General features: G+C 43.5%; 1 protein-coding gene across 8 annotated transcripts in view; it reads left to right on the forward strand.

The window, feature by feature from the left end:
• Positions 1 to 17,935, forward strand: part of TRIM2 (tripartite motif containing 2) — a 127,843-nt gene that overhangs the window by 64,136 nt on the left and 45,772 nt on the right. For 3 of the 8 annotated variants that reach the window (XM_027513472.1, XM_027513474.1, XM_027513476.1), the window contains exons 2-3: positions 4,944 to 5,128; positions 10,070 to 10,307. In XM_027513472.1, the coding sequence (XP_027369273.1) occupies positions 4,944 to 5,128; positions 10,070 to 10,307 (423 nt within the window). The remainder of the gene's footprint in view (positions 1 to 4,943; positions 5,129 to 10,069; positions 10,308 to 17,935) is intronic. The other 5 variants (XM_027513473.1, XM_027513475.1, XM_027513477.1 and 2 more) reach the window with 2 other exon arrangements.

Raw genomic sequence — 17,935 nt, forward strand, 5'->3', positions numbered from 1 at the left:
AGCTGAGTCCCTTTGCTGTCCACCTGAAACTGTCACAACATCTTAATTGGCTATGCCCCAATACAAACTAAAAAGATTTTTTAAAATGTGTGTACTATGTACCAAGCACAGTTCTGGGTGCTGGGACTACTGGAGAGCAATCAGATAAAAATCCCTGCCTTTGTGAATCTTATGTCGTAGTGTGGGGGTGGGGTGGGCAGGAGGCAATATTCGCAATAAATACATTGCACCCTGTATTGGAAAGGGACCAGAGGGCTAGGGAGGAAAATGGAGCAAGGACGGGGGTGCTAAGTGCTAGGACACTGGGGCAGGCATCAGTTTTAAAGAGTGGGCAGACTGAGATGGGGACATTAAAGCAAAGATCTGAGTGGGGAGCGAGCCCCGCTGTGAGCAGCTCTGTTGGTTTTCCACCAGCAAGGACCCTCAGCTAGTCTCCCCACGCAAGAGCTCTCACAGCTGGCTCGTGTCGGTACTACACTGACGTTGGCTGTTGGTGTGGTTTCAAAATGGCTCGCTCTGCCCTGGCGTCCGTATCAGTTCCTCTCTCGGCCTCCTGTGAACAGATGCTGCTGGTTCCTGCATCCTGAAGCAGGCTGGCTCCTGCAGAGACAGAGCACAGCCAGGTGTGTTCATGTGTGTCTTGCGGATCCCCAGCTAAAGAGTAGTTCTGTATTCTGATTTTTGTTACCATGCTCTTAATTTCTGCTGGTTATGTATGTAAGAAGGATCTCAGACAGTTCAGAAACCAAGAAGGGGAAAGGACAGTAGCTGAGAATCTAGATAAGTATTTACATGCGTGCGTGCTAAGTCACTTCAGTTATCTCCAACTCCTTGGGACGCTATGGACTGTAGCCCGCCAGGCTCCTCTGTCCATGGGATTTTTCAGGTAAGAATACTGGAGTGAGTTGTCATGCCCTCCTCCAGGGGATCTTCCTGACCCAGGGGTCGAACCCTTGTCTCCCATGGCTCCTGCATTGCAGGCAGATTCTTTACCCCTGAGCCACCAGGGAAACCCAGTAAGTATTTACAGCTTTTCTAATCCAAGGAGACCAGAATCTGCAGTTGTGCCCAGATACTTTGATGGAGAAAGGCTGTCAGATGTTTCGTGGATACTCCTTGTGCATATTCAGATGGTTGGAAGCGTCCCACAGTGCTTACGAGTGCATTTTGTGCCTCCGTTTTTCTAAGCACATTCTCCCTCCAGGAGCAGTCAAATTTCTTTCTACTGTGGCTATCCGGTTATATTCAGGGAATGATCATTATCTTGGCAAAGTCTTGGTTTGGAGCTCTTTGGGGGTTGGAAACCTTTTGTTTGATTCTGGGAGTCCTGAAGATCTAGAAGTCTTCATCAGCTCACTTGTGACTGATTGTGATGTTGTCATGATTTTAAATTACTGTTAATGAATAAACTTAATTTACCATATAAATTAACAATACTAACAAAGACTCCCTCTCACCCACTACAGTAATTATCATGGAATTAGAGTGAAAATTAGAATGAAATGTTTTTTATTTCCTCTTTGGAGAATAAAAATGTCTGCTCAGGAAACTTCATTTAGTCAGCATAGATCATTTGATTAGAACAAATGTTTTTTTCTTGCCAAAATTGAAAGTTTAAGGTTAAAAAAAAGAGTAAAATCCAGTTTGATGTTTTCTTTCTGCTTACTTCAGTATTCAACATGACTGATTATTTCAATGAATATGCTCTTTGGCTTGACTGTGCTCAATGACATTGTTATTATTTAGTCTTCTTTGACTATTATTTAGTTTTCTTTTGTTCCAGCATGTCTCACTTCTCTGATTGAACTTATTCTTTGACTAAAGTTTTCCGCAGGCAAAAGGTAGGCAGAGGACATGATGGGGGCAAGGGCCATTTGATCCTGCTCCATTTTAGCGTGAACATTTCCAAAAGCTATTCAAAATAAAATTCTTTTTAACTGATTTTAACTGAAAAGTTTAGTATGATTTTTAAAATTTTATTAATTTATTTTATTTATTTATTTAAAAACCTTTTAAATTTATTTGGCTACGCTGAGTCTTAGTGGTCACACATGGAATCTTCAGTTGCAGCATGTGAGATCTAGTTCCCTCACCAAGGATTGAACCGAGGCCCCCTGCATTGGGAGCGTAAAATCTTAACCCTTGGACCGGCAGGGAAGTCGTATTTATTTTTTAATTGAAGGGTAATTGCTTTACAGAATTTTGTTGTTTCCTGTCAAACCTCAACATGAATCAGCCATATAGTATGATTTAAAATGTATATATATGGAACACTTGGTGTGTCATGCTTGCTCAGGGCCTAAACCAGTCTTCTGTATTGTTCCAGTGTAAATGCTGCTGAAAAGAGAAGTCTATCATCTTTATAAGTCACACGCACACACACACACCCCAGTAAAGTGTTAAACTTGCTTACGACTAGGTAACATGAACTTATCAGAAGGCAGAAAGCTTGCAGTCCAAACTTTCTGATTCACTGATTTTACTGGATGACCTTGGACAAGTCATTTAAACCCCCGGCTTTGGTTTCCTTATCTTAAGGCCAGACCAACCCATCCCTTCCCTATTCTTGGGGATATCTTAGGGATGCAGTCAAAGAAAAGTAGATGATGTGCTAGCACTTTGAGCTCCTGAGAAAAGAGCTGCATTTAATTCAGTCAATGGGTATCACTCTCTACTCTGGTACTTTCATTCTATGCAAGTCTAGCAGATAATGCTGGCTAATTAGATCTGTCTCACCTACGCCGTTTAACTAATGCAGTGAGTTCCATTGGAACGTGACACTTGTACAGCAGGTGCTTTTACGAGCCCCATCTATTTATTAATCATCCTCTTTAGAGAACTTACCCAGAAGGCATAGAGCTGGAAAATGGGCGTGTCATGTCTGTATCCGTTCTCCAATACATTTCTGCAGAAAAGCTGACATACCTTTTTAAAAGTTGATTTGTAGAGAGAAAGAAGAAACACCATTTGTACTTGGAAAATAACATTTCTTTTAGAAAGTGTGAAATTGTTGATTCTGTGAACACAGGTCCTGGATCAAGTTAAAATGTATGTAAACCAAGCTTCCATAGCACAGCCTTCTGAAAACCCAAGTCTAGGAGACTTATAGTGGTTTAAAGGGTGAAAAGGTCATGGGTTTGGCATTCTGGCAAACTTCCTAACTGAGCCTAAACAATCCATAAGTACTTCCCTACTTCCCACCTAGGGTCATACTTTTTTTTTGAATAGAGCATTTTTATTGGGATTTGGGGTGGGAGCTGTGGACACCTTGGCAAATATTAGACAATTAGTAAGTGAATTTTAGCCCAGCCTTGGTTCACCCCTGTGGGACAGAAGCCAGAAATTCTTTAAGGTGATAAATGGAGTTGTGTTTTATGTTATAATTTTACCCTCCCCTATTCTTTCATAACCCTCTGCTTTCTTTGTTACCCTCTTCCAATTCTCTTTTGCTGACCTGAACTGTCACATTTTGAAACCTCCTCTGGATTAATTCACTTCACCAGTCCCTCAGATACCCCCACACGAACACCAACAGACACTGCTTAAAATAATAGAGATTGCCTCTAGCCTTTGTCCCTGCTTCATGACAAATACATATTAGTATGAAGCCTATAAACCTTTAGTTGTAAAGAAAATGCTTTGAACTACATACAAAATTTTTATTGAAAACTTCTAATTATTCCATTCCTGCATATTAATAGTATATAGGGAAGGAACCATTTTTCTTCTATACACTTAAGTTCATACCTGAAGCCTGTGAATTAAAGTGGCAAAAGATATCAGAAGAAAAAGATATACACATTTATTGATATTTCTTTTTTTCAAGATAAAATTTGTTTTATTGAACTTTATCAATTGAATATTTAAAATTTTACATTGATAGGAGCTTCACAGAATAGAAGAGGCAGTTAGACTCAAGAGCTTATATACTATTTCAGTAAAAGACCATAAACTGTGGAGAATTGGCTAGGCAAAGGAAAAGTTTGGACTCCTAGGGACAGTAAATTGTGGGAAGGTGACCAGGATGTATATGGTGGATAAGGGTTGTTTAGTCAAGTCTGTTGTGCAGACTCCACTCTGGTGACTAAGAGTCATCTTCTCTTCCTGGTATTGAAGATACCCGGCATCTTTACAAATGGGAATGGGTGCCCTGCCTTTGTAGACAGATGGCAGAGGGAGAGAGCTCTTCTTCATCTGCTATTTCTCAATTGACTCCAGCTCAAAATAATCCTTAGGTCATAGTGGCTTATTTGGAGGTGTCATATTTTGACCCCCTTCAAGTATAATAATTGAGAAAACACATTCTATCCTAATAAGACTATTCTATTTAATATAGACTATAATAGACTATATTTTAATAAGACTATAAATATATATTCGGATATAGTCGAGGCTGAAGGTGTGAACAGGCAGAGCTATGTGAGTATCTATCCCTTCAGCTGCCCCTGCTTTGAAATCCAGCAAGATAGCTCTTTTTTTTTCTTGTAGCAATTTAATTTTTAATACAATTTTTAAAGGTTACTTGCCATGTACAGTGGTTCCAAAATATTGGCTCATTTCCCATGTTGTACAGTACATCCTTGAGCCTGTCTTTCCCCCAATAGTTTGTATCCTCCACTTCCCCATTGCTGTATCCATATGTCCCCCCAGCCTCTCCCCTCACTGGTAAGCACTGGTTTGTTCTCCATATCTGTGAGTCTCCCAGCAAGCTACCTTATTCTAATTTGTTTTGTTTGCCTGGTGGACATATGATTATTTTATTGATTTACAAAACGGGCCCCTCACTGTACACCCTCTGTAACACTGCCAGTTGGTTACGCCGGGGTCACAACAAGGAATCCTACCCATATTCAGAGCGCAGTGCCCCTAGCAAATGAAGCAATGATTGATTTGTATTTGCAGATTATCACATGTGTCTCCGTTTTGGTTTTTCTGTCTGACAGCAGCAGCGTGCAGGGTCAAAGACAGCCGGCCCCCCATGTCAGTGGTCTAGGATGGCCAGTGAAGCCACCAACATCCCCAGTCCTGTGGTGCGCCAGATTGACAAGCAGTTTCTGATTTGCAGTATATGCCTGGAAAGGTACAAGAATCCCAAGGTTCTCCCCTGTCTGCACACTTTCTGCGAGAGGTAAGCCTCTGTGCGCGGAGAAGGGGTTTCACAGACTGACTTTCTACTACCTGCCAAAGGGTGCTGTCCAGAATTCTTCAGTTACCTATGGGAGATGAAAGTCTTTTGTGCTTCTGATAGACATCTAGAAACGTAATCATGAGTTGCAAAGAATTTACTTTCAAGGAACTACAAGTGGGCGGAAGCAATCCAGTAGCTACTGATGTATTTCCACAGGAGATGGAGCTTTACATATTTTAAGATTCAGGTTTTTAAACTTCTCCCTTTGTTCTTTGTGAAACCATTTTTGCCCTCATAGAGAGTCTTTGATGAGGGCCAATTAAAAGTCTTCCCAGGTGCTCAGATGGTAAAGAATCTGCCCATAGTTCAGGGGAAACCTGGGTTTGATCCCTTAGTTGGGAAGATCCCCTAGAGGAGGGAATGGCAACAGTCTCCAGTATTCTTGCCGGAGAATTCCATGGACAGAGGAGCCTGGTGGGCTACAGTCCATGGGGGTTGCAAAGAGTCAGACACAACTGAGTGAAGAGTTTATATTTACATAATTAAATATGTATCATTTTCTCCAGCATAACAAATCAGATAATATACATGCGTATATGAGGGGTTAGTTGAAAGGAGGGAGTTTTCTTCCAGACATACTTCAGAAGACACATACTAATGGTATATTTGAACATGATGATATTTCAGATGAAGAAAAATCTATATGTGTGTGTATGGGTGTGTGTGTGTGTGTATGTGTGAAATAACTGTAAATTACCTGAGTATTCGTTCTTGAATAGTTTTTTCCACTGAGTTAACCAGTTTTCACAATATATTTTTACCTTCATGTTCAGCTTACCCCACCAGCAATTAGGCATAAAAAATATTGTTAGTAATTAGTTTATCTGTGATCTAATTTTAGTATTTCCCTAGTAAGTTGGCATATTTTTCTTAACAAATGTTAATTATGTGTTATAGCATTTAGTAATACAGCAAATATAGCATTTTATTATTTAATACACATAATTAAAATTTTCTACCTCCTATGGTAGAACAGAAAAGTGGTGTTTTCAGTGACTTCAAATCAATGCTAATTACATTTGCCATCCAGTTTAATGTACACTTGTTGTCTCCCTGAACATGCTTTGAGTTGATTTCCTTTGGAAAGTCTCAATTAGAATAGGATAGCCACACCCTTGGTGGTGACGGATGGATGAGAAAGTGGATTTGTTACTGGTGGTTGTGGTGTTCTGTTTTGCTCTCTTTGTTTTGGGTTGTTTTGTGTGTGTGTGCGCGTGCATGCATGCACACAAGTGCATGTACAGTTTTTTGTTTGTTTTAAGCGGTGGTATATAGGGCACTGATACTTTGTACTTTATTCATAATTTTATAATTATGAACATAATTACAAGTACTGAGTACTTTGTAATTCATATTCCAAAATGGCAACAAGGAGAGTGGTTTTTCTCCCTGACTCAGTGGACATGGCTGAAACATGACTACCAGCTAACTGTGACATGCCCCTGGACTCACATGGGAAGGTCATATGTGATATTCAGGAATCAGGACAGCTGGGCACTCTTATGCTCACTGCTGAGAGTCACTTGGCTTGAGCCTGGCAGAGCCGCCGGGGTTTGGTACCTGCTCAGGCTGGTGTCTGGTTCCCATTCCCTTGCTCTGACTGGTGAGAAGCAGCATTTCCAGACTGCCCTGGCTGTCCCTCTTGCGCTGTCTCTTAGGTCTAGCCCAGGCCACTTCCACGCCACATCCAATAGCTAGTGCTGGAGGTTTTCAAGAGCCAGCAAAGCGAGTCCCTAGGGAATGCCACGTGAAAGTTGTTCGAGCATCATGTGCACTGAACTGATTTCCTTTGCAAGGTGTTGGCAACTTTCCTTAATGAGAACATTTTACGTAGAGACAGAAATTCACGGCTTGTCTCACTGCCAGAGGACAGGAAGACGCAGGACCATTGTCTCCACCTCTTGCTGGGCGCAAACACTGGCTGCTCGGTGGACAGCCACTCTCTTACTCTCATTTCTTCCAGAATGCCATCAGTGGGGCTTGGAGGATGCAGACACAGTCCCTGGCTTTATGAAGCTTCCAGCCAAGAGAAGCAGCCAGTCATTAGCCACCTATTCACTCAGATTAATAGGAAATTAAACCAGTCACAACGGCCACATACCTGAAGTACACAGGCAACCGTATAATAGGAAATGTGGCTCTAATGCAGAAGGCTTCCCTGTAGAAGCGATGATTAGGCAGAAATCCCAAGGATGAAGAAAAATTAGTTTAGCAAAGCAGAGTAAGCAGAAGAAAAGAATTTCAGGTATGTTGCAGAGGTGTAGAGTGAGACGGACCATGACACCTTTGGAAGAACTTAAATAAGCCTCGGGTGACAGATGTGCAGCAAATTAGAGGAAGACAGAAAATGCAGATGCCAGATCAGATAGGTGCGCAACCCACATCCTCACGTGTGGATTCTTGTCTTGGCTGTAAGAACGGTGGAAGCCACCGAAGGCTTTCATCTTAGATATGAGGGGAGGAGATTAAACTTTACATTTGGGGAAGCCCACTCTGGTTAGAATATGGAGAACGATGAGGGGGATACAAGGTAGATGACAGTATACCAGGGGTAGGGTGACTGCAGAAACCTAAGCAAGGGTGGTGTGATACAGATGAGGAGACCTGGGCAGCCTGGAAAGACACTTTCGGGCTTCGGTGATGGGTTGGATATGAACATTGAAGACCAGTAAGGGAATTCTTACTGTTTTAAGAACCACTCCTGGTTTGGGTTTGCTTAGACGAAAGGATGGAGATGCAGTTTACTGCTAAGAAGGAGGACAAAGAGTGTGGGAAGATCATGGGGTTGGTTTTGGACAGGTGGAGTTTTAGGACCTGTGAGATCTCTAAGAAGAGATGCAAGAGAGCAGTTGGTGTACAGGTATGGGGCTCAGAGGAGGCATCCATGGGAGGAAACGTACATATGAGAGCGTTACGCTTATTGTTATGTAGTGTAATACCCCAGGGAGAGAAGAGGGCTTATGATAAGCCTTGATGAAGTCCAGAGTATACTGACTTTCAGTAGGAGAGAGAGAGCAGGCAGAAGGAGAGCCAGGTGAGTGTGGTATCATAAGGCAAGGAAAGATAAAAAAGGAGTGGGGAGCGGGGGAGTGGACAAGCTTGATGAATGACAGCATTGAAAAATGTGTGTTAGATTTCAATGTTGCTGGTGACCTCAGCAGAAGTTATTTCATCCCTGATACTGATTCAGTGCTCTCTACTTGTGTGACATGTGTGCGTGCGTGCTGAGTCACTTCAGTCGTATCCGACTCTGCAACCTCACAGACTGTAGGTCTCCAGGCTCTTCAGTCCATGGGATTCTCCAGCCAAGAATACTGGAGTGGGTTGTCGTTTCCTCCTCCAGGGGATCTTCCCAATCCAGGGATCAAAGCCACATCCTTATGTCTTATTGGCAGGCAGGTTCTTTATTATTTGGGTCTCCTGGGAATCCCTGTGTGAAATTGGGAAAGTCAGTTAACCTCCTTGATGTCAGTTTTCCCATCTGCAAAATAAGAGAAATGGGGAGAAATAAGAGGTTTTCAAATTCTGTTTGTCATAGAAGCTGGGAAACATTGTAGTTATGGCAAGCTTAGATTCTGGGGCCAGATCGCCTGGGTTTGGACATCTAAGTCCCTTGGGCAAGTAGCCTACCCTCTCTCTGCCTGTGTTTCTTCATACATTTAACAGTGATCCCAGGATCACTGGAAGTATAGTTGACCCTCAAACACATGAACCGCATGAGTTTATCATTTGCATATTGTTTTCAGTAGTTAATACTACAGAATGACAAGATCTGCAGATGGTTGAATCTGTAGGTGTAAACCCTGGATGTGTAGGAACTGGCTAATTGAAGGGCTGGCTCTGAGTCATGGGTGGATTTTTGGATTTTCCACTGCACCGGGGGTCAGCTCCCCTAACTCCACATTGTGCAAGGGCCCACTGTACTTTATATTTAGTGACAAGTGTGTGGGTCCATCATTATTAATGTGGCGTAGCTCAGTCAGTAAAGCTTCTGCCTGCATTGCGGGAGACCTGGTTTCATTCCTGGGTGGGGAAGTTCCCCTGGAGAAGGGAATGGCAACCCACTCCAGTATTCTTGCCTGGAGAATCCCATGGACGGAGGAGCCTGGCGGACTCCTGGCAGGTTCATGGGATCACAAGAGTTGGACACGACTTGGCGCTCTCTCTCTTTCTTTCTTTGCTGATTAAGTGAATGAAATTCATGGCTCTTAAGGAGAGGTAAGAAGAGATGGTATGTCCCATCCCCATTTCAAACAAAGCGTTTCCACTTCGATGTGTTTTTAATATCTGAAGTCTGCTTATGATCTTGTGTGTACAGAGTGTCAATGCTAACAAGAACAAAAAGTGACATGTTTCCCCCAATTTGTGTAAAATTCCACAAATTCGTGAATGCCATACCAGCCACTCTAGGCCAATGTTCTTAACCTCAAATGGGCATACAGATTGCCTGGGAGTCTGATTCATCAGACCTGGAGTGGGCCCTGTGAGTTGGAGTCTGCATTTTTTCCAAGCTCCCTGGTGAGGCCAGTGATGCTCAGCATGGACCATACTTTGCTTGTGTGGCAAAGCTCTTGGAAACAGTACCAAACTAAACTAAACTGAAGTTGCTCAGTCATGTCCGACTCTTTGTGACCCCTTGGACTGTAGCCTACCAGGCTCCTCTGTCTATGGGATTTCCCAGGCAAGAGTACTGGAATCAATGAGATTTTCCTTGAGCATCACTTGTCCAGATGGCTGACCAGTCCAATGTAATGTGACCTGTTGACTTCAGAAATGCACTTTTTCTAGTGAAGGAGACCACAACGAAAGTTTATGCAGAGCAGCTTTGTGCCTACTGCAGGAGCCCTACCATGCTGACAGCCCCGATTCTGCCCTGGACAGGTGCCTGCAGAACTACATTCCCGCCCACAGCTTAACCCTCTCCTGCCCGGTGTGCCGCCAGACCTCCATCCTGCCCGAGAAGGGGGTGGCCGCGCTCCAGAACAACTTCTTCATCACAAACCTGATGGATGTGCTGCAGCGATCTCCAGGCAGCAGCGCTGAGGAGTCCTCCATTCTGGAGACCGTCACCGCCGTGGCTGCAGGGAAGCCTCTGTCATGCCCAAACCACGATGGGAATGTAAGTGAGGCCCTGCGGGTCAATCCTGACTGAGGGGCTGCTTGACGGGGGAGGCTTGGGGCAATCAGAGGGCATCAACTCTGAAACAGGACTCCACCTGGAAAAGGAGTGGTTAACAATGCCTTTACCATCCTCAGATTATTTTGCCTGCTTCCTTTCTCTGACCAAATTTATGTGAATAATAAAATCAATTTTCATTGTGTTCACTTTGCACTAATTGCTGGTGTTTCCCCAGGAGGGCAAACTCACAACTATTTGCCAGCTGGGCATAGTTTGACCCATAGAAACATCTGTGTTATAAATTATGGATAGAGATTAAATAGTAGATACGTTCTGCAAACTGAGAATGATTATTAGAATGTTACAGTGTTTTATTTTTCTTGTGAGGGAAATTTTTCTCATGCTCCATTAGATCCTGTTGCTGCTGCTGCTGCTAAGTCGCTTCAGTCGTGTCCAACTCTGTGCGACCCATAGATGGCAGCCCACCAGGCTCCCCCGTCCCTGGGATTCTCCAGGCAAGAACCCTGGACTGGGTTGCCATTTCCTTCTCCAATGCATGAAAGTGAAAAGTGAAAGTGAAGTTACTCAGTCGTGTCTGACTCTTATCGACCCCATGGACTGCAGCCTACCAGGCTCCTCCTTCCATGGGATTTTCCAGGCAAGAGTACTGGAGTGGGGTGCCATCGCCTTCTCCATAGATCCTGTTACTTAATCATAAATAATCTGAAGTTATGTGAATCCCTGATAAGAGATTATAGACTGGAGTCCAGACTGTGTCCTGCCATCAGCAAGCATAGTAACTGTTACATATTCAGGAGGACCTGTGTGTTCATCAAAAGAGGACTCACAGGAGCTGTGTAGCCTGAAGAGGCAGCACTGCACAGCAGCTGACGGCCAGCTGATTCAAATCCTGCTCTGCAACTCATTTCCTATGTCGGATTTGGCAAAGCTTTGACAGATTTACTAAACTCTCTGTTCCACTTCCTCATCGGTAGAAAGAAAGTAATAGTAGTCTACCATACAGGATTAAGTAGAGAATTAAATATTTAAGTCCTAGAAAATAGACAGTAAGCTCTCGATAAATATTAGCTATTGAAATTGTTTCTAATTAATGATGGCTTCCTGGTGACTCAGACAGTAAAGGGTAAAGATGTAGCAGATGTGGATTCAATCCCTGGGTTGGGAAGATCCCCTGGAGAAGGGAATGGCAACCCACTCCAGTATTCTGGCCTGGAAAGTTGCACGGCCAGAGGAGTCTGGCAGGCTACAGTCCATGGGGTCACAAAGAGTCAGAGACACCACTGAGCAGCTAACACACATACACAATGACTTACTTCACTTTTCAAAAACATAGTGACCACTTCAAAAGTGTGTGAAACTGGGACTTCCATGGCGGTCAAACGACTAAGACTGAGCGCCCAGTGCCGAGGGCACATGCTACAGCTGAAAAACGAGATTGCACACGCTGCAACAGAGATGGCGCTCCCAAGTGCCGCAGCAAAGCCCTGGGGCAGCCAAACGCATGAATAGATAGATGGATAAGTTGTCTTCAGAGTGTTTCAAGCTGAACTGAGGCAACAGAGGTTGTTAGCAAAGCAACAACTATGAGCCATAGCTAATAATTGTTCGTTTACTCTCTTCCCGCCTTGCCTCAGTCTCACTGGCCTCCTAGAACCTGCCGAGTGGTTTCCCACCTTGGGCCCTTACTGTTCTCTGGTTCTTTACGCCTGGAATGCTCTTTGCCCCGTCTGTGTGGCCAGCTTATTCTCACCCTCTGTGCCCCAGCTCACAGCTCTCCGCCACAGAGCAGTCCTGTCTAGCCCACCATCTGAGGCAGACCACCTCTGACTCCCAGCTACCCGCTGCTCACCACCGTCTTGGTTTCCTTCATGACATTCAGTGTTCTGCCTGCCTCCATCTGTGTATTTGCTGGCTCTCCTTCGAGAGTGAGCTCCCAGGGGGAGAGGCTGTGTTGTTCATCATACCGGTGGCAGTAAGCACAGCGCCTTACACGTGAAAGTGTACGTATAGAAAGAGGCCAGGCAGATGAGACAAAGCAAAGGCTACTTACTCAGCACTTGCTGAAACAAAGAGCAGGACCATCACGTGTGTTCTGTCAGAGTCAGGCAGACGAGTGGGGAAGCTCTCTCTGGAAAAAGGAGGAGGCTTCAGGTGTGCCCTGATGGGGAGTGGCTAGCTGGGGAGGCAGGAGGACTAATGAGAAGGGGGCACTCTATGTGACTGCTCCGGTGCAGATCTGACTTTCTCAGCTTGGTCCTAAGTTGAAGGCAGAGACAAAAATTAAAGATGTCAGTTATATCTCTTAGCCTTCAGGGGCCAGTTGTTGCAGAAGTTATCATTTAGCTTTTGGGATTATTGCCAGAGAAGCAGTGTGACTTATGGAAGCCTGGCTTCCTGGGTTGTTTTCTTGAGGATACAAGGTTTGGTGTGGGTTGTTTCCCTGTGGATACAAGGGTTGGTGTGGGTTGTTTCCTTGAGGATACAGGGCTGGTGTGGGTTGTTTCTCTGTGGATACAGGGGTTGGTGTGGGTTGTTTTCTTGTGGATACAGGGGTTGGTCTGAGGTGTTCCTTTGAGGATACAGGGGTTGGTGTGGGTTGTTTCCTTGTGGATACAGGGGTTGGTTTGAGGTGTTTCCTTGAGGATACAGGGGTTGGTGTGGGTTGTTTCCTTGAGGATACAGAGGTTGGTGTGGGTTGTTTCCTTGAGGATACAGAGGTTGGTGTGGGTTGTTTCCTTGAGGATACAGGGATTGGTGTGGGTTGTTTCCTTGTGGATACAGGGGTTGGTGTGGGTTGTTTCCTTGTGGATACAGGGGTTGGTGTGGGTTGTTTCCTTGTGGATACAGGGGTTGGTGTGGGTTGTTTCCTTGAGGATACAGGTGTTGGTGTGGGTTGTTTCCTTGAGGATACAGAGGTTGGTGTGGGTTGTTTCCTTGAGGATACAGGGGTTGGTGTGGTTGTCTCCCTGTGGATACAGGGGTTGGTGTGGGTTGTTTCCCTGTGGATACAAGGGTTGGTATGGGTTGTTTCCTTGAGGATACAGGGCTGGTGTGGGTTGTTTCTCTGTGGATACAGGGGTTGGTGTGGGTTGTTTCCTTGTGGATACGGGGCTTGGTCTGAGGTGTTTCCTTGAGGATACAGGGGTTGGTGTGGGTTGTTTCCTTGTGGATACAGGGGTTGGTTTGAGGTGTTTCCTTGAGGATACAGGGCTTGGTGTGGGTTGTTTCCTTGAGGATACAGGGGTTGGTGTGGGTTGTTTCCTTGAGGATACAGGGGTTGGTCTGAGGTGTTTCCTTGAGGATACAGGGGTTGGTGTGGATTGTTTCCTTGTGGATACAGGGGTTGGTTTGAGGTGTTTCCTTGAGGATACAGGGCTTGGTGTGGGTTGTTTCCTTGAGGATACAGGGGTTGGTCTGAGGTGTTTCCTTGAGGATACAGGGGTTGGTGTGGATTGTTTCCTTGTGGATACAGGGGTTGGTTTGAGGTGTTTCCTTGAGGATACAGGGCTTGGTGTGGGTTGTTTCCTTGAGGATACAGGGGTTGGTGTGGATTGTTTCCTTGTGGATACAGGGGTTGGTCTGAGGTGTTTCCTTGAGGATACTGGTTGGTGTGGGTTGTTTCCTTGGAGATGCAGGGGTTGGTTTCCTGGGCAGATTGTGGTCAGAATTCTGTTTTTACATGGTCCAACCACTGCATTGTAGTGTTCAGTTTCTCAGAAGCCAAGAGTACATATTTTTGAACAAGTGACCAGACACCATGCTTGGTTTCTCACACATTTCTTTGTGTAAAGTAGGTATTGGTTACTTTCATTTTATAGATAAAGAAACTGAGAATTGACCAGTTTAAGTCACACAGCTAGTTGACACATCATAAATGCTAGACGAGAGGAAATAGCATCCTGAGTTTTTTGGTAGCCAAAACAAGAGAGACATTGTGTGTTACATTTTTAATTATCTAATTGAAAGCATGGGCTTCCTTTGTAGCTCGGTTGGTTAAGAATCTGCCTGCAGTGCAGGAGACCCGGGTTTGATCCCTGGGTCAGGGAAGATCCCCTGGAGAAAGAAATGGCAACCATACCATGCTCTCAATAACTATAGGTTTTCTGTGCACTGTACTCCAGGGGAGCATTACCATGTAAGTTTTGTCAAGGGAACTTGAAGGGTGCCTTCTTATAACCACAGCTCTTAGTAAATGCTAAGGCTGTCTCCTCCTGGGGCCCACATTCTAAATACTAGTCTGAGAAGGTGTCTCTATCACATACAAGAATTTCCTTAAAGTGTAGTCCAGGCAAGGAACTTTCTGCAGATCTGACTTGATAGAGAAGCACCATTTTAGAAACATTAGGAGACTGCTGTAGACCTGGGTCCAAAATGGGGTATAAAAGACAACCGTGTGGAATGATAAATAATGGTAGCTAAAAAGATTACATCACTAAGGAACGCCAGGTGTGTCGTGGAATTCAGGAACGAGCTCCCAGCGCAGCACAACTGGAGCATGGCGATGCGCCCGTGAGGTGGAACACTGGTGGGCCACAGAATACAGGGCTGAGCCTGGAGAGAAATTGTGATGGGCTGGGGGTGTCATCAAGGAAAGGTCTGGCCTACACTCCATGGGCAGTGAGGAAGCATTCAAACCTTTTAAACAGGAGATGGGTATGTGGCATTGTGGAGGAACACAGCAGCAGAGATTGGAGGCTGCAACACCAGTTCTGTTTGGCACTGAGTTGTCCAAATGAGAGATGATAACAGAACAAGAAGGGCATTAGTGGATTTGGAGAATGAAGGATGAATTTCGGAGAAAAGAGTAGTCTTTTATTTGATCATCTCTGCGTGTGTTTGTGCTCAGTCGTGTCTGACTCTTTGAGTCCCCATGGACTGTAGCCCACCATGCTCCTCCGTCCATGGAACTTTATAGGCAAGAATATTGGAGTGGGTTGCCATTTCCTACTCCAAGGGATCTCCCATACCCAGGGATCAAACCCACATCTTTTTGTCTCCTGCATTGGCAGGTGGGTTCTTTACCTTTGGCGCTACCTGGGAAGCCCCTTTAGAATCTAACCCCCCACAAATAAAAAGGCATATACTAAAATGTGTTGAACTATTAAGCTATTAAGATGGTGAGAATTTGAGCAATTCAAATTGATCATATAAGTCACTTAAAAAAAATTATTTTCTCTTGTATAGACCAAGTTCCCACACCACAATGAACTAAAATTACATTAGCAACATGATATAGACTTCAAATCTTTTTTAAAAGCTTATAATTATTTAACCAAAGAAAATAGAAAAATTAGATTATTTACAAAATATTGAAAGTGGAAACTTTATTAAATGTATAATATAAAGTCATATCTATACTCAGAAAATTTTATAGGTTTAAGTATTTTCTTTTATTTAAAAATATTCCATTTCAAGAAGTTAGGGAAAGAACAATAAAATAAATATATGGAACACAAAATAAACGAAAATAAAAAAGACAACCTTGGAGAGTTTGAAAATCCTGAAACAATTGTGTTGATGAATAAATCCAAGAGCTGAACTCTTTTTTATTAATTAAATAATTTGATAGAGCACCAAATGGTAAATATAAATTAATTGAGACTAATAAAGAGATTAAAAGATTTTAAAATTAGCAAGTCAATTCTCTGCTAAAGACTAAGATATTGAAAGCCTGAATGAAATAGATCATTACCTAGGAAACTAAAAATGATCAAAAAAACCCAAGGTGACTTAAAACTTCAAAAAAAAAAAAAGAAACCGGTGAAAGTTAATTTAAAACTGAATGCTTTGGGGACTTCCCTGGTGGTCCAGAGGCTGGGACTCTGCCCTCCCAGGCGGGGTGGGGGGCAGTGCGGGAGTTGGGGTGGGGCAGATCCAATCCCTGATGGGGGAACTAGATCCCATAGGAACAACTAAGACTCAGTGCAGCCAAGTAAGTAAAAATATTAAAAAACAAACAAACAAACACTGAATGCCTTCAAACTTGTATAAAACAGACATGATTCTGATTCGTAGTATGTATACTTCTGAACCATAAAAAAGGTAGGGAGCTCCCAAATTCACCTATGATATACTCATAACTCTTGACACCAAAATCTAGTGAAGACATAAGAAAACTTTGAGTCACTAAGTTTATGAAAGTAGCTGTACAATTCTTATTTAAATACCCCAGCAAACTTTTACCATGTAAGAGCACTTATTAAGAAAAATATGAGTATCACAAAAGAAAATGAGCACAGAACTTTAAGAAAGGCAGAAGAGATATGAACAGTTGATAATCGTAGGAGGAAATAAATGTTAACTGTCACAAATAATTCTTCGAGATTGTTTTCTGATCATGCCTAAGCAATAGAGACCCTTGGATGTCACAGGCTGCTAAGCAGAAACACTCTCAAAGATGCTAATTCCAGCAAAGGTAAAGCAGCCTTTGGGTGAAACTTTCCCTTGTTTCTCTACCAAAAATATCACATCACATCACATTGAAAATTAACTCTAAAGAGTCAGATCCTCCTGGAGGTGTTTTGAGCACTTTCTCTATGCTGAATCATTATGATTCTTTGGAATCGTAAGATGTGTAAACCAGCAAGAGGCCTTGGAAAATGAACTGCGCTTCTTTAATCATTCTGTTGTTCCATCATGGATCCTAGGAGTTCACTGCCGCTGCTTTGAAACAGGGGTCCTCATTACATATTCAAGCCAAATACATGCAATATTACAGATAATTGGCTGCGGTTAATTGCCATGGGTAAATCTTTAAAAACAATTCAAGCGTCTGAAGGTTAATAAAATCGGGTAATTAACAATGAAGCAGGATGTTGCCGTCATAAACTGCCTGGTGCTGGTTAGCACATGTGGATGAAAGCCTGTCATTTACTTTAAGTGCTGTGACACTGTCTTCTAATTAAACTGCCACTGCTGCATTGTTCAGATACAAAGAAAAATGGGAATAATGGTCAGTGATTTAAGAGGTTCTTTGCACTTAAACCAGACATTTGAGCTCATGCCTTAAAGTCCCAAAGCACAAATAATCCTTAAGCCCTGTTGTTGCTCGCTTCGGTGCCTTACTAAGGAGGACGTTAAGAGGTGTGAAGGAGAGATCCTCATGAAGAATTCCTTGCCAAGAATCAGCCCCCACTTCCAAAAGCCTCTGGATTGGCTGCAAGGCCCTGACCATCCTTTATAGCTCGCTATTATGCATATAGTCCTGCCATCCTCTCTTCTAATGAACCCAAACTTGACTACCTGTCAACAGCCACAAGCTCATCCAGGCCACCCAGCACTGGGAGCACCAGAGTAATCTCACCCAAGATGGACGAGCTCCGCTGGGTTGCTCACTCCTACAGTGAGGTCTCAGCTTGAGTCAAAGCTGTCAGAACCAAGGACAAGCATTAGAGAATAACTAGTTGTTGATGTTTCAAAATGATTTCAGGGCCTTTGCTTCCCAGGAAACAACTAGGACTCGGTACCAGGGACAGTTACACAGGTCTGCTGCTGTCTTTTCAAAGATAGAATTTTTTTAAATTGAGGTAAAAATCACTCAACATAAAATTCAGCTTTCTAACTACTTTATTAGTTTTTTAGATTTTTACTTGATGTGGATCTTTTTA

Source organism: Bos indicus x Bos taurus, chromosome 17 (assembly GCF_003369695.1).
Source record: "Bos indicus x Bos taurus breed Angus x Brahman F1 hybrid chromosome 17, Bos_hybrid_MaternalHap_v2.0, whole genome shotgun sequence".
Taxonomy (NCBI): domain Eukaryota; kingdom Metazoa; phylum Chordata; class Mammalia; order Artiodactyla; family Bovidae; genus Bos; species Bos indicus x Bos taurus.